The sequence below is a fragment of the Sturnus vulgaris genome, chromosome 26 (genome assembly GCF_052056855.1).
Source record: "Sturnus vulgaris isolate bStuVul1 chromosome 26, bStuVul1.hap1, whole genome shotgun sequence".
Lineage (NCBI taxonomy): Eukaryota > Metazoa > Chordata > Aves > Passeriformes > Sturnidae > Sturnus > Sturnus vulgaris.
In genome coordinates, this window is record NC_142268.1 from 5645945 (window position 1) to 5670945 (window position 25001).

Below are 25001 nucleotides of genomic sequence, written 5' to 3' on the forward strand. Positions count from 1 at the left end.
GGTAGAAATCCTCCAGAATGCTCCTGGAGATTTTAAAAAGAAGTTGATAGGAGAATTTGCATGTGCTTGGTAAGTTGACATGGTGTAGGTATTTAGCTGTACCTGGTATTCACAGCAAAGAACTGACTAGAAATGCAAAGGTTGAGAGTAGCTGTCGTTGCAGCATCAATGAGATGGAGTTCAAGATCCTGAGGGAGTTAAAAAGTAGGAGAATAAAGATCCAGACTTCAGGAGAGAAGGCTTCAGGTTTTTCATTGAGCTGGTTGTTAGCATTCTGAAAGACAGTAGAACTCATGAGAGCTAATGTTTTATTAGCTTGCTCTCTGCAAGCTACCTCCATGGACAACCACCTTAGAGAATGAATAATTTAACCCAAAGTGCATGAAATTGTGTAGGTGTGGCAGGAGGCCAGCATATATGGAGTGGGAGCTTCTTAAATCCAGAAAGTCTGCATATAACTCATGAAAGCCACCTGAGCTTTCAAGACACCCAAGAAGTATACAGAAGGATTGCCTGGATGTGTAGGAGAACTGGGAAAGCCTAAATTTGTCTGGAATTGGAAATGACCAGGAATGAAAAGCTGCAAGCAAGGCTTCCACTGCTATTGGCAGCAAAGGTAAAATGAAGGAAAATTGTAGGCCTTCTGCAAAATGTTGAAGGGAGTGTAGTGGTGAAAAAAATTGAGATACTCGATGCCTTTGTCTTGTTTTCTACTGAAGAGGTCTGCTGTCAGATTTGCCAAGTCTCCTTTTTTAGGAGAAGTTTGAGGGAGGGAATTATTACAATAAATTTACTTAAGGACTGTTTTAGACAGCTGAACATACGCAGGTCCATGGGACCAGACAGGATGTATCCATGGGTGCTGAGGGAGAGTAATGGTTTAACCCCAGCTGCCAACTAAGTACCATGGCACCACTTTACTCCCTCCACTCAGGTGGGATGGGGAGAAGAATCAGGAAAAAAGTAAAGCTAGTGGATTGAGATAAGAACAGTTACTCAAGTATTGAAACAGAGTAAAGTATAATAACAATTGTAATGAAAATGAGAGAGGGACAGATAAACAAAACACAAAGAAAAGAAAGGATGCCTAGTATAGGCGCTCAGCACCCACTGATCTGTATCCAGCCTGTCTCCCAGCAAAAATCAGCCCCTCACCAGCAGTTCCCCCAGTTTACACACCAGGCAGGATGTTTTGTGGTGTGGAATATCCTTCTGACCGGTTCAGGCTAGCAGTCCCAGCCATGCTCCCCCCCAGTTTCTTGTGCAGCTCCTCACTGGCACAGCATGAGACATTGAGAAATCTTTGACTTGGGATGAGCACAACAGAGCCACAACCGAAATATCAGTGTGTGATCAAGATTATTTTCATCCTGAATCCAAAATACAGTGTTGTACTGGGAAGAAAATGAACTCAGGGAGCTGGAGGGTGCTAGTGTGAGGCCACTACCTGTCCTCAGAGAGTTGTGGTACTGTAGTGGATCCCAGTTATTGGGGAAGAAGAAAGCACGGCACACGTTTCCACGAATGGCAAGAAAGAGGTTCCAGGAAAGTAGAAATGGCTCAGCTCCTTCTTCTCTCTTTGTGGTGAAGGAGTTCTAGGATATGAGGCACCTTAAAGGGATTGAGAACAGCCAGCATAGATAAAACAGAGACCAACCTGATGGGTTTTTTATCCTCTGAGATTATTTGCTTTGTAGAGAGCCCTACTTGTTGATTTTGGCTTTAGGCAAGATCTTTGTATGGTCTGAAGCATCGTTGTCATAGCCAAAATGGAGAGAGGTATACTGTTTGGGTGGAATTTAAAGTGAGTGAATAATTGTCTGAAGCAGTGAGCTTTGAGGGTAGCAGCCAGTGGTTGGAAGTCTGACAAGTGTTAGTTGCTAAAGGCATTTCTTAGGACTGTTCAACATACACACAAACAACCTGGCAAAGTGGAATAAATCTTGTTAAGTTTGTGGCTACTAGTACACTGTGGGAAGGGGAAATGGTCAATATGTTGGAAGGTAGGGGCTGTTCAGCAGGATCTCAGCAGGTTGGAAGAACAAGCTGAGAAAAACTACCTGATGGTCAGCAAATGCAGAATTCTGTACCTGGGGTGAGAGAACCTGTGTGTCACAAGGACTGATGAGGGACTGGCTAGAAAGCAGCTGTGCACACAAGTCTAGGAGATCCTAATACTTCATGAAAAGTGTTGAGACAAGTTCCCACATACAGAATTAGCAGATCTATAGCTGATAGTACTGCTTCTAAGGGTGACAGTTGCTTTATTTTGGAGGAAGGGAGGTCAAAAAGGGAAAGAAAAGGGAAAGCTTCACATTGGCCAGCCATAAAGATTAGTAATGTGTTCCTTAGACAAGCATCTTCTCCCTGAGTGTCCTCTCCAGTGGGGAGGTGGTATCCCCTAATATTCTTCCCATAATAACTATATGGTTTTCTTCATAATATGCTCAGACTTCCTTGGAGTTTTTTTCTGCTTATGGTGCTGTTGATGCTGATGGAAGTATGCTTTGCTGAGGGGCAACTGCTGTGTGGGGGTCACTTCTGAGGCTTCGTGTGTGCATATAGTGTTGAGTCCTCCCATCAGCGTCGAAAGCTATGCAGTAGGAAGTTAGGACAGAAGCAGGAGGGAGTGATTCCCATGCAGGTTGCAATTGCTTTCCAACACTACTTTAGGGGTTTGTAAGTGCAAGGCTCTAACTATAGTGGATCAAGAACTATAGCATGGGAATAATCAGGAAAAGTGCCACCACAGCATGTACAGTGAGAAGTCATGAAGCCACTTGTGGATAGCAGGTGGCAGAGGTGCAAAATAGAAAGTCCCTAGGAGAACAAAAAGCTCAGGAACCTTCAGGTGCTGTGCAGCAGTGATGAACAATAGATTCAGCCTGAATAAGTAGTGTATCCTTTTATTGATTAAGAGGATTTACAGGCTGCTTTACTAAAACTGCAGCCATTAAGTTCAGGAAAGTGATCTTTCTTTTTGTGCTACTCGTGGATGGTATCAGGAATGCCATATAGTTTGGGGCTTGACAGTGCATGAAAGAAGGGACTAGTGGCTGGAGCACAAGATGTATGATGAGAGAATGAAAGAGCTGAGTATTTTCTGCTTGGAGTAGGGCAGGGAAATTGGATTATTCTCCTCAGCTCTCAAGTGGTAGGTGGTGGCAAGATTAGAATGAAATTAGGAAGTGTCTGTCGAACAGATGAGAAGCTGCAGGTGTGGTGTGAAGGGGATTCCAGATGGGTTTTAGGACATAACTATCATACTTAGTGTAGTTGAACAGTGAACCAGACTACTAAAATGTAAAACTGTCACATGGATTTTTTTGAAACTTGATGTGAGATCTTAGGTAGCCTAATATAAGTTTGAAGTTGTTGCTGCTTTGAACACAGTTTGGACCAAGTGATTGTTAGAAATTCCTTTGAACCTTAACTGTTCTGTGATTTGTTAAGAAAAATACTTAACAACAGAGATATTATTTAAATGCAAAACATGCCTTGTAGATCTGGAAGTGTTATTGGTTTGTCATTGTGAATGAGTGTGTAACACACCTTGTCATAAGGAGTTTTTATTTAAAGAAACTCAACTTCTTAGGCTGTATTTTTCCATTTCTTTAGGCAGCAGAATGTCAAAAAAAGGAGTCCAACAATACTTCAGATGATGACAGCTGTGAGAAGGCTGAACTAAATGCACAGCAAGCATTTGTTTTTGGGCAAAATTTAAGAGATAGAGTTAAGGTAAGCACACATTTGTTCTCTTGACTAAGAGTTTATGAAGTACCATGAAGCTACTGTATGAAAAGGTTAAAACTTCTTACATGTATATATGTAGAATTAAAAGCTATGAACTCAGTAGAGTTGACTGTTTAAACTGTTAAAACTAGTCTTCTGAACATTTAATAAATTAATTCTGTTAAGTAGCATAAGAAGCTTTTTCAAGTATGACTACATCTACTGCAATCACGGGTAAAGGCTAAAGCTCAGTAGAATGTAGCATTTTCTCTTACCTTTTGGGTTAGAATAAAGTTGAAATGTGGTCCTAAGATGCTCCCATGCAACCAAGACTTCACAGAAAGATGGAAAAATAGGCTGAGCCTGGGCTCAAACTTGCCACAGAATAACTGAGTTGGATTGTTAGTACCTCCTGTTGAAGACAGGTTTGCTGAGCTTTCCTAGTGTAATAAAAGAAAGTGTAGTATTGGGACATAGACTTAGCTTGTTTTATTGTAGAAAGCATTTGTGGATGAAACTTCAGGAAGAATGAGTTTGTGACTGCAATTAAAAGTATTGATATATACTTGATTAAAGTTATTGATATATGTATACTATACATACTACATATACTTGATTAAAATTATTGATAAATACTTGTTTTTTGTCTAGCTAGGAGATGAAAGCGATGAAACTGGTGATGTGCAAAATGCTGGCCTTCTGACAGCAGATACACCTTCTGCAACAAACTATTTTCTACAGTATATCAGTTCCAGGTGAGACTACAGGGAAAGCAATAGAACAGTCTTCCTTACTTATTATAGAAATTTTTTTATGTTTCTGCTCTTTACTGGATGCAGGGCTTAGACTGGGTCAGTGGGGATCCAGACTTCTGAAGAATGAAATGGCAGTCTTCAGGTCTGGGGGAATCCTCAATCATATCATCAAGGGAGATGCATTTGATTTATTTGATCACATCCTCACCAAAACCTCTTCAGAAAACCAAGAAGCATGACATGAGAAGTCTTCTTATGAATGATTAGGACCACTGATGGACTAAATTTGAGCTACCAGTAGAATCTCGTGGAGTTCTACACAGTATTTGTGCTGTTCAGTAGGTTTCGTATATGATACGGATAAAAGGAAGTACAGTTAAAATTTTTTCACAATAGTAAGCTTTTCAGAGTGGCCTGTATGAATAAGTAGGAGCCTAACTGTGGGAGGTTTTTGAGAGAACTTCTGGTGAGGTAACAGTATCAGAAGAAATGTGATGCATAGGTATCGTGAGACAGCTAGGAGAAAACTGCTAATCCTGTCTTCTGTAGTGGTGAGAACTGAGCTGACAACCTTCACTTGAGGCTGAGGTAGTGATACAGGTCTGTGAAAGTGGTAGCTTAGTAGTGGTCAAAAAATGAAGTTGTGTACAGAATGAGAAAACAGGAGATACAGAGCTGTGAATTCAAGTAATAACTGGAAAAGTGTGAGAGGAATTCCCGCCAAGAGTGATGAAGTAAAGCAACATCTCTGCTCCTGGAGTAATCTGAAATTCAGATGGAGGCAATGAAATAATTGTAGCAAAAGCACCAATACATGCTTTCTTTGTCCTTATATTTGGCATTAAGATTCACCATGTTGTTGTTGTTCACTGTGAAAGAGGCAGTAGGTAGTTTTGCAGTCAGTAAACCTTTGATGCTGAACTTTTCAGCGCTGGGGAGGTAGAGAACACCTTTGCTCTCTTGATGCCAGATTAATGTCTTTCCAATAGACACAGTCAGACTTGTTCAATCAAATTTGGCAGACAATAACTACTAATACGTGGCCTTCAAATACTGGAATATGTTTTTCATATTTTTCAACTCACATGGCATCTACTGTCATTTCATTTGAGTCTTTACTTCGGGAAGATTTATTCATGGTGGATCAATTGTCAGAAACCTAGTTTTGCACTAGTCTTAAAAAAAAATAGTGTCTAAGGGGAATTGGCTCTGTTTTTCAGCTGAGATGGCAAAGCATTATGGTAATCAACTCGTAAAAGAAAACTCCTTCCTTTGTGTAACACTGTCAATTCTTTTAAAAGTGTAAATGTGCTGGGTAGTGTGGCAGATACTGGTAGGCCATACTGACTTCCCTCTCAACATTTAGGGCTCAGAACTGTGGTATTTAATTCCCTTAGTAGGTAAAGCTATCTTCAGCTGAGGATCTCCTTAATCAGAAGTAGCAACTCTACATGTACAATTAAAAAGTTTGTTTGATTTCACTTGACTCATGTAGATGTGAGTCCCAATTTTCCAAACTTGGTGAAATGCACACAGGCTTGATTCAGAATGGTCTACCTTTTGTATTTTCACTTTATGAGCACGCTGGTTTCTTAGAAAGGTATGCCTGATGGGAAGGGACAGAAAAAATGACTTGTTAAGTCTTTTGAGTCTAAAAAAGAATAAAACTCTTGTCCTTTCTAAATAGGATTTAAGATCTGTTAATAAAAATACTAATGGAAGGAAGAAATAAAGGCTGAGATTTGATGGTGAAACTTCTTGGAGAGGCTGTAGTATAGCTAGTCTGATAAAAGGCATTACTTATCCCTGCTACCTTTGCTTCAGTTATGATATTGGAAGTGCTTTGTCTCAGTTCTTTTGCTTTCTGAGAGAATTGACCAAAAAGTGTGTAGTAGTTCGTGTCTGTGCATGTGGAATACTATTAAAAAAAAAACAACAGTTGTATGATTAGACAATAGCACTTAGCATTCACTTAGCATTCAGCATTGCTTTGTGTGCTATTAGTTATCTGAACGGGAAAATTTTTACAGAGACAAAATAATTTGTTGACATTGAGAGAATTCTTGTTCTGTAAAGCTGGAATGTGCTCTTGTGTTAAGTTGAATTAATTTTTACCTATGTTTGTGACAACCAATGCTTACTTTTTTAAAGCCAGTGACAATCACTCACTTTCTGAGAAATTTTATTAGTAGAAAATAAGAGGAATTATTTATAAAACCTGGCTTATTTATTGGGGGGTTTTTTTCAGTGTAGAGAACTCTACGAACAGTGCAGATGCGTCTAGCAACAAGTTTGTTTTTGGACAGAACATGAGTGAGCGAGTCCTAGTGAGTATCCACTATGTATATGTTGTAATTTTGTGAGCAGTTTGTTACAGATTCTTACTCAGGAATTTTGAGAGCCTTTAATTTGTGCTTGTCACTTGAGTATGGGGTTTTTTTCAGTGGTTTCCCTTGACAGTAACTAACTTTGAGTGCTGCAGGAGATGTTCATTATGAGCTATCTGCCCAGCAATACTCTCCAGGATTTCCTTGCCACACTCTCTTAATGTAAGGAGATTCAGTGCCCTCTCTGTAGTGCAGGTGGTTCTTGTGCCTAACCCTTTTATGGCACAGCCTATTGCTTTAAATGGCTATTGGAGTATTAGAGGGTATTTTATGGTTGTCCTCAAAATTGAGAGCAGTGCAGTCATGTGACTCCCCCCAGGATGGGATTTCAAACTTAGCAGTAAAGCAGATGCCTCAAGACTGAGGTATGATTCTGGAAATGCTGTTTATGATGGACCAACCTAAGGAACAACTTCTAGTACCTCACTGTTTCCTGCTGTTCTTTTTATTCCTGTGCTGGAACAAAATGGAAACATTTAATGCTGAGTGTTTAGACCCAACTACCAAGCAGGAGTTCAGTCAATTATGCCATGAGTAGCTGTAGCTGAAATTGACGTGCTGTGTTGAACAAAAGTCAAAAAGCCTCAAAGTAAGGATTGAAATTTGGTTTCAGTTTAAGGTAAAATAATTTAAACTGTTTCTTAGGTCACACTCCACTCAGTTCCTTGGCTGAGATAGTTGGGTAACTTTAACTGTGAAAGTATGTAGTCCATAAGCTTATTTTTTTGCCATATTATTTATAAATACTGGAAGTGCCCTCAGTACTTGGTCACTAGTCCTGTTCAGCAGAGTTAGTGTATGTTTCTCTTTTCTGTTTACCTCCTCTTATTTCTGTGATAGAGTCCACCAAAATCAAATGAAGGTAGTACAGAGAGTAATAAGGAGAATGCTGCTACAGAGTCTGGGTCTGAATCGTCTTCTCAGGAGGCCACGCCAGAAAAAGGTGAAAAAAATATTATGTTAGGAATGGTAGTTAATAATTTTTTAAATGACTGTATTTTTCAGTATCCTGTTACTTTTCAAAAACATTAGATTTTTATGTTGCCTTTAACCAAAGATATAGGCTGTGTGTGGAAGATGCTGGTGTAGATATTCTAATATTAAATATGTATAGGCTGCACTGTCTTTCGTTGTCATTCTGTGATAGTGGGAGTATCTTCAACAGAAAAAAATTAGAGGGAATTAACAGAACTGGTTGTAGGACTTGGTAGAGAGCATAGAAGAAATGTGGCAAACTTCTTTTTAACAATTCTGTTGTATTTCAAGTGACTGAATTTCTGAGTCAAATGTGTATTGCATTGGGTGAGTGCCCCACATGTTGCCTGAACTCAGAACTGTTTGCTGGATTCTATGACTTCAAATTGTCAAGATACTATGGAAATTCTGGGAGCTATGGGTTTCCTTCAGTAAACTACTTGCTAGCCCAAATTAAAGTGGAAAATAAATTGCACTTGTGTAGGCACAAAAATATATTATTCCTGTGTAGGCACAGCTGTATCATGTGTAGGCTGGCAAGAGTATCAGTACTGCTGGAGCATCTACAGATAAGCAGGTGTCTATGCAAAGGTTTTGGACTATTGTGTGTAGGGACAAAACTTCTTGAGAACTTATCTCTTCTGTCCCTTATGCTTGTAAAACAAGTATTAAAATACAAGCTTTCACTTCTGCTTTAAATTTCAATCCTTTTTTACATGTTCTGTTAAGGTCTGTCTTCTGTACTTTTCAAAAGGTCTCAAAATTCTGGTGTGCTTGTGTGAGACCTTTGTACAGATTACATAATTTTATGCTAATAATTCTCAGACTCTCAAAATGTTGTTCAGCTAATAATATTTCAGAATCACTGGCAGAGTCTGCAGCAGCCTATACTAAAGCAACAGCAAGGAAGTGTTTATTGGCGAAGGTAGAAGTGATCACTGGGGAAGAAGCTGAAAGTAACGTGTTACAGGTAAGAAACGGATAGAGCAGAGGAGCTTTGAGTTTGATGGATTTCATATGGATGTCCAGTGAATGCACATCGTCTGATTCCCTACAACTCAGCCTTCCTCTATATCTCTAATGTATTTTCTTGTGTTAAAATGCTGACTTTAGATATTTATATCAGATCCATATTTTTTAACTTGTTATCCATTGTTTTTTAATTTCCTCTTTCTGAATAAGTTTTTCTGTATAAGCCATCCAGGTGTATCTTAAGCATACTTTCCTGAATCCATCACATAGAAGCTTCTGTTTCCTAAGAGACAATTATTTGAAGAAAATTTAAATGCACTAAATGTTTTTCAGTTCTTTAATCATTGTACTACTGAAGATTTTCTAAAACTTGGAATGGACTGTTTCTGGTTTGCAAGAAACTAGACTGTTGGCATAAACTATATCACAAACGCTCAGGAATTTGGCTTGAGCTACTTAATTGAATTAGTGATGTTGTAGAAGGATATTTAGTTGCGACTTAGACTCCTGATTTTAATAATGATATATTTAACATTGTAGTTATTCATTAACTTAAATATACTTACTAACTCCAGTATATCCTTAAGAAAAAGAGTTTTCATATAAAATGAAGTAGTATATGTATTTTTTCCCTATCTCTTTATTCTCCAATTATAGTATGGTTTTTTTCTTGAGATATTTTGTTTCTCAGCATTTGAACTATGTTGTTTTCAGGAATAGCTTTCTCCATTCTTACAGACAGGATGCTCTATTCTGACACCAAACAGTTGCACTGTCAGTATCAGTTACACTTGTATTACCTTACAAAATGATACTCTGTAATGTTTATATTCTTGGACTTCTTTTTACCGGACATAAATGGTCTTTAAATGGTCCTTCTGGTGCATCTCTGCTTCTGTGTAATTCAGAAATATCTTGAGGCTTCACATAATTGAACAAGACACTGAAGAGATAAGAATCCTGTTTCACTTAGGAAAACCACAACTTTTGGCAGCTATATAGTTAATAGAAGGCTGACTTGCATGAATGTCCTATAATTTAATTGACTTCTTGCCTAACTTTAATTCTTTTTTTTCTTGTGAGATGTAATGCATTAAAATTCCAAATGAGACTTTGTACAGACACGACTATGTTAATATTGCAGAAACACAGAAAGCTAGATGTTTTGGGATAAAGAAAATGGTAAATTGAGGGAATAAAAATGGAAGTATCTTTTCCACTTAATGCATGCTCATCTGTGGGTAACTTGAGGGGTGATGATTTGGGGTATAAAACCTCAGCAGTGAAGTTGGATTAGAGAGGCAATATAGAGTAGAGATGTTTGGCATGGAAGAAAAAGGGAGCTTGTAGGTCAAGAAGGAGTATTCCTACTGTTGAAAAAAATACATACACCTTTTCAGTTTTATAACCTATGAACCCTGCAGGGAGACAGTAAAAATACGTCACTTATTAATGGCTTTGTTTGGTTCAGGCTTTGATAATGACTTCATAATGAATTAGTATGTTTGTTCATTCTTACCTTCCTTACAGGAAAAATTTTGCTTTGTTTTTGTTATATTTGCTGGGTCTTCCCAGCAACAAATACCATCTCGAGTGGTGCAATGTGTACCTAAGGCTTTTAAAAGAATTGGCTGATATTAGGCAGTCTCTTATGACACTAAGTTTCCTGTGTGAAAGTTAATATCTTACCTGAAAATTACTTGTTTTGATCTTAAGCCCTCTTATTCTTTAAAAATATATAGCTTATTTTAATAAAACCTGATGAAAACAGACAGCATATTTTGAGAAATTTATTGCAAAAAAGAGGATGACTGTTTGGTTTCCACAGCTATAAACAATTAAAATTCCAATATGAAATCTGAATACTTTTTTAACTGTAGGTGACTAAGAAATACATGATTACTTCAATCAGCCACTATGTCATAAGATGTTTTCTGTTACAGATTCAGTGCAAACTGTTTGTATTTGATAAAACCTCTCAGTCTTGGGTGGAAAGAGGTCGAGGGCTACTGAGACTCAATGATATGGCCTCAACAGATGATGGAACATTACAGTCTCGACTGGGTAAGGGGGACCAGGGGAGATGAGATACTGGATGACAGTCATGCTATTTTCATAAGGTTCTTCCTTGTCACACAGCAACATTCACTTTAGTTTGTCTTAGCTCCAGCAATGCAAAAGCAGTTTGGACCTTTTCTTTTGCTTCAGTTAGTGAATGTTGCCTCCAAAGAGAGTATCTTCATACCTTTCTATTGTGGCAGATGTTCCAGTTACTTTTTCCCCTCATAACAGCAAACCATGTTTAGTAACTAGGATATTTGCCTAGAAATTTATGGTAAGATTATTCAGATCTGGCTGTATTGGATGTTGTTTGTGGTGGGGCAAGTCTGTTTGGATAGTGCACGATTGTTCAGGCTGGCAGGAATGTGCATTAGCCTGAAATTATCTGCTTAGATACAACTGCTGAACTTTAATGTATTAACATATAAGGCTTCAGACTAAATAGCTTTAGACATGACTAATCTTTAATAGCCTTGTTACAGTTTAGGCCCAGCCAGCAGCCAAGCCCCTTGCAGTGTTTTGCTCACTCCCACTTCAGCAGGATCAGGGAGAGAATTGGAAGTGTATAAAAGTTAGAAAACTCATGGGTTAAGATAAAGACAGTTCAATAAAGAGAGCAAAACAAGAAATGAATTCACTATTACCCATGGGCAGGCAGGTGTTCATCCATCTCCAGCACAGCAGGCTCCTGTCACACGTAATGATGACTTGGGAGAACTAACGCCATCACTCCAAACATCCTCCCTTCCTCTTCTTCCCCCTGCTTTATATCTTGAGCATGGTATTATATAGTCTAGAATATCCCTTTGGTCAGTTTGGGTCACCTGTCCCAGCTATGTCTGCCCCTAACCTCCCACATACTCCCAATCCTGCTCATCAGTGCAGTATTATAAAAAGCAGAAAAGGTCTTAGCTCTGTGCAAGCACTGTTCAGCAATAGCAAAAACATCTCTATATTATCAACTGTATGTTCAGCACAAACCCAAAACACAGCTCCATACCAGTGACTGGGAAGAAGGTTAACTCTACCCCAGCCAAAACTAGCACAAGCCTACATTCTTCTCATTTACAGTTGTGACAAAAGCTCAAGAGGGCTTATTTGTAGAAGGACTGAAACCTTTATACAGTAAAAAGTGTCTTGCCTCTTTTGAGTTTCCTAATATGTCTTTTTCCACCTAACTGATCTTGTAACTTGGCTTTAGTGATGAGGACTCAGGGGAGTCTCAGGTTAATCTTAAATACCAAGCTCTGGGCTCAGATGCAGATTGATAAAGCCAGTGAGAAGAGTATCCGGATCACTGCCATGGATACAGAGGACCAAGGAGTTAAAGTTTTTCTTATATCAGTGAGTACTGTTTTTGTTTATGCCTTCACCATCCTACTCAAGTTGGTGCTTACTTAAACTGTAGTTGAAGTAGCATTCTCATTTTTCTTTGCATCCTACACTGTCTTAACATCACCCCTGCCATAAAGACAAGGCACTTGGCAGATTTGCTTGTCCAAAAAGTCTTGCTAGTTGTGAACAAATGCCACATCAAAGGCTGCCCTAGGAAGCCAGGTTGTCCAAAGCATTGCCCATGGAATCATGAGATCTGTTCCACACATACTGAGACTCTAATTATAGTGTTTAGTGCAGATTGTTTTCTGATTTAAGAAAAATGGGTATTATTTCATAGATCTTATGCAGTAGTTTAACCAAAATTAGATCTTCTGGAACTTTCAGCACAGGAAAGCTGTCACTGTCTGCAGTGCTGGAGAATGATAGGTGCCTACTGAAAAGGAAACACTTAACTGTCAAGAACATCATATTAGTACTTAAGGGTTGCGCATTTTAGCTTCAATTTTCTTTTGAAGATTATTTTGATTAGTGTTTTGATGAGTATTAAAGCAGTAACCAGACAGTGAAAGTGATTTCTGTGCTTGCTAAATGGGGAACAGTAGTCTCTATCAGAATTACTAAAACACTCAGGATCTGATCATACAGTCAGCAAGGAAGAAAGGTCATTCTCTAAAGCCTACTAAAGTGCTTGCAAATTTGGAGAGGTTCTTTTGACTTAAGCTGATTCTAAACAAGATGTTGCAAAAGAATTAGTGTTTCTAGGGATCAGAAATTGAAAGCATCAACAAATGTTCAGCATTCCCTGTGACGTTAGGTTTATAGTGCTGGGATCTGGAGTCCCAGAATGGAACTTAATGATACCAAATATGCATTGATAAAGAAAAATAACTCAAAACTTTCAAATCCAGAAAAATACAGAGAAAATATGATCCAATAATTTCACTTAATCTGTCGTCAGGTTATTCACTCTTGATTTTAATATTGATAAAAAGTATCTTGTTTGAAATTATTTTTTTCATTACAGCTCATTGCAGGGGAATTTTGCAGACACAGAGGTTACAGATTCAAGTGTCAGATGGGGCGGATGGAAACTGGGTTTTGTGAAAGAATTTGACAGGTTGTCAAAAATGCTTCCCTCTGAAATAGAGACTGTTTAAAAAAATTAAATAATTGCCCACCTGCCTGTCCATTGAGTTTTCTCACTGTATCTCATTGAAATTTTATGCCAGTGCCTCATGGAACGATTGGCTTGATTACAATTAACTAATGTGTGAAGTTGAATTATTGACAGGCCAGCAAAAATCTGCAAGATTTTAACTGAAGGTCTCTTAATACAAGCTTTTGGGAGGTTTCAGGAAAGCTGTGTGATTCCTGCGTGAAGAAGGGTATATGAGATCAAGAAGTACTGGATATGTTAGCCAGAGAAAGTTGGAGCTAAGCAGAGGAATATACTCTCACCACTGGAGTTCTGTATATCTAATGTCCTGCTGTGTGTACCACAGCCCATTGTAACTGGTTTGAAAAACACTTTATGAGAAAACTGAAAAATATATTGTGAAATATGGCATGACTGGTGTGTACTATGTCAGCAGTGTTTTATCTTATAATTCTATGTACCTTTTTCTTATTTCTGAATATTAAAAAATGCAGGCAAGCTCTAAAGATACAGGGCAGTTATATGCTGCATTGCACCATCGGATCTTGGCTTTGCGCAGTAGAGTGGAACAAGAGCAAGAAATCAAGAACGTAGCTCCTGAGCCAGAGGTAGCGCAGTCAAATGAGGAAGACAGTGATGATGATGTCATAGCACCTTCAGGATCAGCTGGAAGTGGTAAGTGAGGAAGACAATGGTGTTTCCTGTTTCCCATGCATCTTCCTGTGCCATTTCTTAAAGTACACTTGTGCTCTTCATGTATGTCTATGGAGTAGGACTATTGCATGGACTTCCTTTTTGAATGCAACTACTTCTTAATTCTTCTCCAAACTGGTAAAAGGCCCCTGTATTGCTTCTGAGTTACATGCCACAGTTTAGCAGAGGTTTTCTGTGTTTATCATTTATGGGATTTCTAAGGGTGGTTCTGAGTTTAATTTTTTGCCTTCATCATGGCCAAGAGTTGCACATAAAACCTGGGATGACCCAGGATCTGTAGACAGCATCCAGACTGACCTTTCAGTGGAGAGCTGTTTGGAAAGCAGAAGGTTTACAGAGGGGCATGGAAGGAGTGTAATGGTTTTTATTGTGCATGAGGAGACAACTTATGAAAAATACTAGTCTTCAGTCTGAGGAAGATTTTGTTTTGTACTCTCAACTTGGAAGTCATCTATGCTTTGCTTTCTTTTGGCTGAGAACATCCAGCTTTTGACAGTCCTCCATCCTGGTTCACGGAAGGGGAAAAAAAGAGGAATAAATATGAACAACAGCAGTGGGAAGATTGAAGAGGCTGGAGACTGAGTTTTAGGTTTTGGGATGTTGCTGGGATTCCTGAACCAGATTAGTTAAGAATAATAAATTCTACAGTAGACAGATCTTAGTCTGGAGAAGGCATATGCAAGGCAAAGGAGGAGGAATTCTATAGTTATCATCTCTCATTGAACACCTGAATCTGAGACTTCTGTAGGCTGCTTGGGATGGGTCTCTTACTGCAAGGCAAAAAACACAAGATATTTCTTATGACCAAGAACTACTTTTATTGTTTCAGGTCCTAATGATGAAGGTGATGGGCAGAACGTTGGTAGCACATAGCAGATGTTAGCCCATCTGCTTGCAAGGCTGCTATGGAACACCATCTTGCAGGCATCTCCGGATACCCCAGGCCAGCGATTATTTCAGGCAGTGTTGAAAGCTCCAGGACTTAAGACTGTGCATCTCTGTTCTGTTTGTTTGGGTTTTTGGTCTGGATCAGTAGATTCCACACAAAAAAAAAGCAGACTTGGAAACTACCTGAATGTGGTTTGGGACGTTAAAAGCTCATCATATTGATGAGCAAAAAAAAATAAAAATCCAACCCCAAAACAACAAAAACACAAAATGCAAACACCCCCAACCATTTTTCCTCGTCCTTGTAATTAAAATGGCACATTACAGCTTGTCACAGCTTTTCAATTGGGACCTTTTGGCTGTTTCTTCAGTAGTTCATGTCTTGCAGGTCTCCAAGATAAGAACTTTTCGACACGGTTCCAACTCGAATTCTGCATTTCTAACCCCTACTCCCCTTTACGCAGGGAAACCCGGTCCTCACCAGCTCCTATGCTCACTGGCTGCCCTTTTGGGTTCCTTTTTTTTTTTTTTGGACTGCAGATGGGGCAGGTTATGTTTTTACCTTTTAATTCCAACATAGATTATGGATGTGGATGCCATTGTTTGCTGTCTAGTGATTTGTAAACAGAAAGAAACAAAATATTGTGGTTCACCAGAAAAGCTTTTTTAACTCCATAATAAGAGACTTTAAAGTCTGCAGGATGTTTTGCTAACTCCTTTTTTCTTCCCATTTCATTATTATTTTTGGGGGATTTATATTGTGGTGAGACTTTTTTATTTTAGTTTTTCAATAAGATGCTCTTGTGTGTTGAAAAAGTGAAACTATGGTTTTGTACTGTTCTTTTCTGTTACTATTTAAGGGAGAGCTAAGCCACTATATATAATAGATGTTGCATATAATTTTTCTTAGAAAACCTTGTTTCTGTGGCTACAGTAAAGTGCAGGAGGCATACAGGTTACACCTTCAGAAAAGTTAATGGCAGAACAGCTGTTAGCCCTTGGAAGAATAAAATAGGCTCATGTAATGAGCTTTGCCAGCCATTAAAATAAATCTGTATAATAAAGCAGCTCTCATTCAATGGCTTGATTCAACAAGCCATTTAATCACCTGCCTGACTTAACTGTATGTGAATAATCTTACTGAAGTCAGTGCAACTCTTCATGCTTAAAGTTGAGGACATTTTTTAAAAATTAATGGCCTTAAATAGAAAATTTAACTTCTAACCCTTCTTGTCCCTGTTCTGTTTCCTAAAGTCTTACAGCATGAGGAAGAAGGTAATACTGCCAGCCTTGAGTAGTTTGGGCTGAAGATTATTGTATTCTGTTCCACCACAAATAAAAGCAAGAGTGTGTTTTTCTGTGTGTAATTCTGAAGTACTCCTACTGTAACCATAACTCACCTTTCCCCCCCCCCCCACTTGAGGTGTTTTTTAATCACTTGAGCCTTTTGTGTGAGAATTGAGTTTTATTTTCTTATTGAAATGTATGTTATGTTCTTTTCCAGCAAGGTTGGAATTTGGTAGTCACCAGGTCACTTTCACTATAAATTCCCCAAATTTTTCTATTTCCTTTATAAATAGTTTGCTGATACATAATTTCTGACTTGCATGCTTGATCCTTTGTAGGTTAAGGATCTAAAATGCATCATCTAAAAGAAAATGAAAGGGGAAGAAGCATTTAATGTAGCATTAATTGAAAACAGAAACCCAGGTTATAGCACAAAATCAACTTTGAAATTGAGTATTCAAATAGCAAAACAGTCTTTATTGCCTCTATTTTAATGAAACACACTTTGCATTGGCAGTCAAGAACACATGTAACCCTGTTTTCTATTGTTAACCATCACTGAAGACTTCACTGAAGACTGATTCTGTTGGGGCAGAGGGTCCTTTTACTTTTCCTGATAGCCAGTTGAAGGAATATCTGTGATTACTTTTCTGGCAATTGAAAAGGGCTAATGATAAGCTGTGCCACTGCATCTTGATTCTCTGTATTGTCTGCTCTTGCCTTCTTGCATTTTGGTTGTCTTTTTCCCTCCTTAGATATATGGGGGTTTTTACCAATGAACAGACCTGTTGCTGCACCCCCTACTCTTGCCATGCTTCAACAGGAACATGGCAGGTTCCTTAGTACCCACCACACAATTATTTCTGCATCACAAGGTCTGGGGACTTTTAAGTAAGTGATCTGCATTTTTGGATCTGGTATCTTTTTACATTGTTGAGATACTCAGATTTAAGCCACTCCTCAAATACCCTTGCACCATAAAGCTGTTTATCGTCAGCAGTTTGTTCATAAGGAAAATTAATAAGGTGTCTTGGCCAGCACGGCCCACTTCTGGGAAAACGGGCATATTTCCTGGTCCCAGGCTCATTGGGGTCCATGCTGAGTCTCACTTTGAAGTGTTTTACCTAAAATGAATTGATGGTGCATGAAGATTCAGAAAAATGGAGTAAGCATGCTTGCTTTGGGGTTTGGTAGTACAGTCACCTACAGCTTTTAAAAAGATATGGCAACTATTTACTGATACAGATTTTATTTTTAGCCAGAAGCTTTGCCTAAATGTTTATAGTGAAGGCAGAATTGTGTTGCTGTGCATCCCAACAGAATTGGCAATGGGTTGAGTTCAGGCCCTGCCCAGCAAGATCCAGTTAGGCCAAAGCAAAACCCTAACTTAGCTTTCTGCTTTAAGCCTTAGTAAGCCAGTGACAAGCAAAACCAGATGATGCCCATGTATCTCAAAAGATCTATGTAAGACTGTCATATCAAAGTGTTCATGGGAATTACATTAAAACCTGTGTTAGCTAGCAAGCAAACAAAACAGCCTGAGCCCTGCGTTGTGTTTCCTGTACCGAGCAGTGGCTGATCGAGGCGGGGGGTGATGGTGACCAGCTCTGCTGCCTTACAGCAGTCTTCCCCTTGATCTTGCTCCTGCTCCATCTTTCCCCTTAGGCCTCGTGTTAACTTTTGTGTGGTGTTGACAATTCCTGTATAGCATGTGTGGCTGCTGACTCACACAGACACAGCCTTTCAGTTTTCCAAGTGGAAAAAAAAATACTGAAGAGTGTAGTAAAGTCGAACATGCTTGCTGATGACTCAACAGTGTACTGTTGCAACCAGGAGGGCCAGATATGTCCTGGGGGAATATCAGGTCCAGCCAGGCAAGGTAGGGGATTGTGTCTGTGCTCTGCACTGCAGCAGCCTCACCTTGAGTTCTGGGGACAGTTTTGGGCACCACAGCATAAAAAAGACATTAAGCTAATAGAGAGTGTCCTAAGAAGGGCCACAAGGATGGGGAAGCTGCATGAGGAGCTGCTGAGGGCTTGTTTTGTTCAGCCTGGAGAAGGGGAGACTGAGGGGAGACCTCAGTGCAGTCTTCAGCCTCCCGTGAGGGGCAGGTACCAGTCTCTACACTCTTGTGCCCAGTGACAGAGCTTGAGGAAACAGCGTGAAGCTGAGTCAGGGGAGCTTTAGCTTGGATATCAGGAAGTTTTTCACCCAGAGGATGACTTTAGAACTGGAACAGGTTCCTCAGGGCAGTTCAAGAAGCGTTTGGACAGTGCTCTCAGTCATAGGGTGGAATTGTTGGACTGCCCTGTGCCGGGCCAGGAGCTGGATTTTATGATCCTGATGGGTTCCTTCCAACTCGGTGTGCTCTATGATTCTATGAAAATGTTGCTAGAATAGTGATGTCACTGAAGCCAGAAGTAAGCCTCTTATTTGCCAAATGAAAAAAAGAAAAAAAAAAGATGACACCCACAAGAAATACAAACATTAAGGTAAGAGAATGTTGTAATCTAACATCTTTCTGTAGTCCAGTTCCCAGTGCATGATATATTGCTTTAGAGAAGACAGGGCAGGAAATTATCTAAATAAATGAGTCTTCAGCCATCCTGCGCTAGAACTATGGTGGGAGGTGACTATATTGTTAGAAGCCTGCAGGAGTAAAAAATCCTCCAACTTTGTAATGGTTCCTCTCTGTTCCCTGAAGTATCAATTGATGCCATTGCTTGGGTATTACTGCCATCAAATGACTGTTCCTAATATGTCCCATTCTGCAGTTCAGCTGGTCTCTTGCTCTCCCAGTGAGTGTAGAAAATGGTTTATTTGCTTTCTAGAAACGTTACATATTTCAAAATTTACCATATTTCCCATAATCTGCTCTAGTTTTAGGAATTCCAGTTATGATAATTGTCATCATTTGTCATACAACATTTCATTAAATTGACTTCACTGTGCGCTTTTTCTCCCGGTGTTACGTGGTCTCTCTGTGCACTGACTGGCTTAAATTGAACTCTAGTCCATCGTGTGGGTAGCAGATTTTCAGACAGATATTTTAATTTTTTAAAAATATTTGTGCTTTTTCCCTCCTGTGAAATCAGCACAGACCAACACAGGTGCAACAGAGAATTGCTAAATCAGACAAAGTCAGTCTTGATTCTTTTCTGCTAGGTGAGAGTACAGGTATCTCATTAAGAAATACTTACAGATAATTTCTGTAAATAAAAGTATCATTTGAAGATAGTATTCAGAGCTCCCCTTTGGCTACCTCCTTTCAAGGACTCCTTTCCAAAACTCTTCCTTTTGTAAAGATACAAAAGCTGAATTTGGCACTGAGAACACTGGTAATTCTGTTGCATAGGTTTGCAATTAATACCTTTTCCAAGGGTATCTGTGAATTAAATGTGGGGTTATTTTAAATTAATCATTCCTGATCGAATTCTGGTAGTTTACCTTCAGCTTCTAATGAAATGAAAAGTGAAATGGTGATGTTTGATTTCCTCCTCCTGTTCCAGAGATCAGGAGGTGTCATTGAGCCCCCCACTGCAGGGTGTCTTCTGCTGGTAACATGGACCTGAGCATCCATGTGCTGACTGTACACTGTCCTCTAAAAAGCAACTTGCTATTTGTAGTCCATTTAGCAGACAGGATAAATTACTGTTCCAAAGAATTCAGAGCACAATTTCTGCTGCAGACAGGAGATCTATTGGATAAGGTCCTAGAAAAAGATCCCAAGAGGGAAGAATGGGGAGATGTTTTGAATGCAATTTGCTGATGGATGGTTCTGCTGTTTCTGAAAAAGTTTTGGAGATAGAAGGAACCACAGTTATCTGCAGCTTGTAATATGATGGCAAGCCCCTCCCCCTGTTTAAGGGTACTAATATTCTGTATCAGCAATTTTGTTTATCAGCAGCAAAAATATTTGGAACCAAGTTAGTGTTTTAAGAGTAATGTTACATTATTATGTGTTGCTTTCCCTGGAACTTGCCTGTTTATAGTAAGGTAACTGTTCCCTCCTATTGTAACAGTTCTCTGAACAGTGTTGACTGCCTGGGGAGGGTCTGCAGCCCAAAGATGTGTATCTGCTAAATAAACCCTACCAGCAGTGTGGCAAGGTTAGGTGCAGTCTATCCATGAGGCAAGTGGAAAGCTGTACACACCAGGCTGCTGAGTCTTGCATCTACAGGCATTGTACCTGCTGCAAAGCAGAAGAGATGTGAATTCTCTGTCCCACCTCCCTTGTTCGGTGGAAGAAGCATTATGAATCCTATTGGGATACAGCCTCAGAAGAGCTCTTACAGCTGCTTGGATCCCAGAAAGCTATTTGTTACTTAATAGTGTAGAGTAATGGTGTTACTTGATGGTAGAGTCTTCCCCTGTGCAAGATTCAGTGGCTTCTGTATGTTTATATTGGGAAGAGAGCATTTGCAGCATGTGCCACCCTGCAGGTGAGCGTTTTCTCTGTCCTGCTGTTTGGAAGGGTCACACAGCCCTTCATCTGATGCGCTTAGGAAGACCTTTGGAGAAGTGGCAAAGTTGTTCAAAAAAATGCTTCCTGTATTAAAGCACCAGTGAGTGCCAGATGGTGGCATTGGTTCTGTGTGCAAGAGCAGCAAGCTGTCCGGCACACAGAGGACAACGTGCCCAAGCCGAGGGACAATAGAAGGCCCTCTGTTGTGAATGCACTTCACACCAGCTCCTTCTGGGCTGACACCTCTAGAACGGAGGTGAATTGCCTGAAGCGTTTTGAGCACACCACAGCATGTCTCTGGTGTAATACAGCCCAGTGCAGCTGCCAAACCCTGGCCGTGGCCCTTCTCCTTTCCCTGCTGCCAGGGCTCGTGAAGCCCCGACTTTACTGTCGGCAGGATACAGTGCTACAATAAATTCCTTTGGATAGCGGAGCAGTAGCATCCAACTCCAGCTACTTTGAGCTCCTGTCACAGAGCGAGATACTGTGGGAGACTCAGCATACTGGAAAATGTAGAAATCAATTATTTAATAATGCTATTCGCATAATTGGGAAAAGAGGTAGAGAGGTGACAAAGCTTGAGCTAACAACGATACAGTTATAGACTTGACTCAGATCTTGGAGTTATTTCAACAGTCTGGAAAACAACTGAAAGAGCTTTGCTTGAAGGAATGTCACTGATAGGGAAGATGCATGCTAATGTCTTTACAAACAATTTCATGGGTATGCCTTTGAAATGGGTCTTAATGTCTCTGCTGACTTCAAGCAGCGGGTTTGTTACTGAGCCCAAGCAGTCTCACTCCTGAAACAAGCAAGTGGGGAACTCTGCACAAGCCTGAACTTCTGCACTTTGGGGTAAAATGCCAGGTTCAAGCGGGAATAGGTGGTAGGTGGTTCGGGAAGGCTGTGCCTTCCTAGGACCTCAGCCAATGGGGAAAGGAAGAGGGCAACGTGTGGCGGGGAGTTTAGGATAAAAGAAGACTGTGCCCTCTAAAACCTCGAGAGCGAAAAGGCCGTGGGCGTTTCGTAGTGCACTCTCTCTCTTTATTCCAATAAAGTTGAAGGACTCTTGTGTCTTCTTTGTGGACATTGGCTTTTCATAGCGTGATATTTTGTACAAAATGGGGACACATCCGGGCTCTTTCCAGTGTCTGGGTCTGGCACACGGCAAGAGGAGCTGGAGGTGTGCCTCATCCAGTTTTAGATGACCAGCTCCCTTCAGCCCTGGCTGGCAGCAGGTGATTGATTGGGTACCTGAGATCCACAGATGGATTGGGGGGGTGGGGGGGTGCCTGTGAATAGTCCACAGGAAAGGACTACTGGAAATCTCACCAGTGAGTACAATGCAAACTTCAAGGCGTAAAACATGGCAGGATACCCAGAAGGGACAGTAAAGGAAAGTTGAGAATGAGTCTCAACTATAGGGCTGATGATCCCAAAATACCTCAGAAGATTCCTCTGGGAGAAGGTTGGAATGGTTTGCATATTCTCCCAGAGGCAGATAAGGACATGGACACCAGGAGGAGGCAATAAGGGGAGCCAGGAAAGGGTCTTGGCAACAGGGGCCGGATGGTGCATATTGAGACAGGATTGGTTGAAGGAGAGCGTGAAGGAATTTGGTTAAAGAAAATAGTAAAAAGACTATGTGATAAGAAAAGAGAGACAGTGAGGACTGAGATGTTCTCCGCCTTATCTTCAAAACCTGTAGTCTAATACAGGTCCAGCTGCAAGTCTTTTGTATTCCCTGCTTCCAAGATAGGAAAAACATAGAGGTATTGTTCTTACACCGCTGGTCATTATAGAGTCACAGTGAAGGATTTGGATTTGTCCGCTTACTACTCAGGACTTAAGGGGGTTTCTCTATGGAGTGTCGAGGCTGGGAGCAACAGTGCAAGACCAGCAGCTTGGGCTGGGGGCCTGTGGGGGAGGTGCAGGACCGAGCCGAGGCAGTGGGACAGCCAGGGCTCAGCTACAGGAGGTGCCCAAAGCCATTCCCCCCCACACTTGCCCATCCCTGTGGCACTGTCAGCTGTGCCCATCAGCTGAGCTGCACCAGCACCTGGTGCTTTACAGAGCTTGTGGTGCTGGCAGAGCAGCCTGGGGGCCTGGACAGATGTGCTTCAAGGGTGTCTGGGACAAGGACCGGCTTTGGTGTAAGAGACAATGTGTCACCAAAGTCTGGCTTGATAGAAGGTATTTTGTTTGGATCACCAGGGAGGTGCATGATTTTGCAGAGTTCAGAGGCTGTGGGAGGCTGAGAGTCCACAGGCAGCAGGAGCACAGGCTGGAGAGGTGGCAGAGTTGCAGAAATTGATTAAAAAGGTACATCACGTATATAAAAGATATGAAAGAAGTGATGAGGAAAAAGTAAGGAAAGGTACAGGCAAGGATAATGTCACAATTTTTACAACCCCCAACGGGAAAAAGTGTGCAGGGATACCCAGGACCAAAGTGAAGGGGGTGGCCACCAGGACAGTGGTTGGGATGGAATCAATGTGCAATTTATTAAAAAAAAGAGAACATTAGAAATGAATTGTTAAGGGTGTCAGGATCTCCTAATTGTACCAGGGGCATTCCACACTGGAACCCTTGTTGGACCGAGAAGTAGCCTAGTTTCCTAGTGACATGAGAGACTCTCTGTCTACTTTGTCTACTTTGAATTTTATGCCAAAGGGGGAACAATTATCCAAGTCTTCTTTTGATAAGTGGGAAAGATGAGCAGGTATGTTTTATTCAATTGCTGTTGGTGAATTTGGGAGATGGGTTTGAAATACATGAGTTTCTGTTTGTCCCTAGTTGTAATTGTGTTTGCTAGGAGGGAATTTGATGACTGAGTTGGGGAATGTGAGTTACTGTCATGAGAAGTGACACAGACACTAGTGCTTATGTAAAGTGAACCTAGAAGTGTGCATAGTCCCACTGGAATGTGGAAAACTGGATATAGAGTCTCTATATCCTCAGATTACTCTAGAGGTAATCTGGACAACTGTTCTTAACAGTATCTAACCCTCTTTCAAGGGAAGGAAGAAAGGGGTTGCAGCCTGTTGCTGAGTCCCTATTAAAGGCAGATCTTTTGGAACCATGTATAACACTCCTATACAGTGATAGATGCCAGGTATGCCAGATATAAAGAGCCATGTATAACACCCTATGATGCTCCTACTCTGCCAGTTATGGTGCAGGACATAAGAATAAATAATTAAACCCAGGTATTCTGCAGTCCCAGGTCCTTATACCATCTTGAACCAGGTTGCCTCCTGACACTGCTACTATTCAGGACTTGATTTAAAAGATGCTTTCTGGGGATGCTCACTTACAGAGCACAGTAAACAGTATTTTGTGTTTGTGTGGGAATAAGATTATTTGGGCAAGATATTAACCAAATTTACTCCATCCCTAGGAATTAGGTTATTGCAGTATGTCAAAGACTTACTTCTATTGGTTGAATGGGAGGAGATGGTAGGGGAAGCCACTGTGGTTTTCTGGCTAGAGGGGGCTTGAAGTGTCTGAAAGGAAGGCACAAGTGACGAACAGAAAGGTTGTATGTTTGCGGCGTATTTTGACTGAAGGTTTTTGGTGTATTGGCCCAGAGGGGGTCCAGGGAGACTCGGAGGAGCCGCTGCCCAGGGCTGAAGGAGGGCTGTGATTATTAAAATTAATACAGTATTGCAAGAAAATTAAAAGAAAGGTTAATTAATGCCGCAGCTTTAGCTCTCTCGGGCCCGGAAAAGGAATTGGAACCTCCCTTTACTCCCAGTGACTCAGCTGCTGCCGGGGAAGGGCGGGGGAGGGGAGTGGTGCTGTCTTTTCCACCAGAGGAGTTGAAGATAATTAAAGGTGGTGGAGTAGAAGGAAGGTATAATTGATTTACAAAAACAGTAAACAGCGGATGCCAGGAGATTTGACCCTGCAAATGTTAAAACAACTCCATTAGGGGAGTCACTGTGGATCTCCAGGATTGGCAGAAGCCTTCCTCAAGATGAATTGCCTTGGGTCTTTTTGTTTTAACAAAACGAGCTACTGAGTGGAGCCGGGTAAGGCTAATAGCCACACTACAGAGGAGGTTGCAAGTCGAGGGAGTGACCTTGGGCTATACTCCTTTCCCAGGACACTGAGTATAGTTTGCTGAGGTGCTTCTTTCACCTCAGTATTTGGATTTATCTACCAGCAGGGCCACGGTTTGTTTATAAAGCCACCTCATTCCTTTTCCTTTGAATTAATTTTCAATTTGGTGGGAGGTGAAGATGTGTATTTAAACCACTATGTGGCCA

The 25001-nt window shown here is 40.6% G+C and overlaps 1 protein-coding gene across 2 annotated transcripts in view; it reads left to right on the plus strand.

The window, feature by feature from the left end:
• RANBP3 (RAN binding protein 3) overlaps positions 1-16345 on the plus strand; it is a 57390-nt gene extending 41045 nt beyond the window's left edge. For both annotated transcript variants that reach the window (XM_014884347.2, XM_014884348.2), the window contains 9 exons: positions 3619-3738; positions 4384-4487; positions 6736-6814; positions 7715-7817; positions 8695-8819; positions 10765-10885; positions 12084-12226; positions 13871-14051; positions 14920-16345. In XM_014884347.2, the coding sequence (XP_014739833.1) occupies positions 3619-3738; positions 4384-4487; positions 6736-6814; positions 7715-7817; positions 8695-8819; positions 10765-10885; positions 12084-12226; positions 13871-14051; positions 14920-14963 (1020 nt within the window). In that variant the 3' untranslated portion in view covers positions 14964-16345. The remainder of the gene's footprint in view (positions 1-3618; positions 3739-4383; positions 4488-6735; positions 6815-7714; positions 7818-8694; positions 8820-10764; positions 10886-12083; positions 12227-13870; positions 14052-14919) is intronic.
• The last annotated feature ends 8656 nt before the right edge of the window (positions 16346-25001 follow it).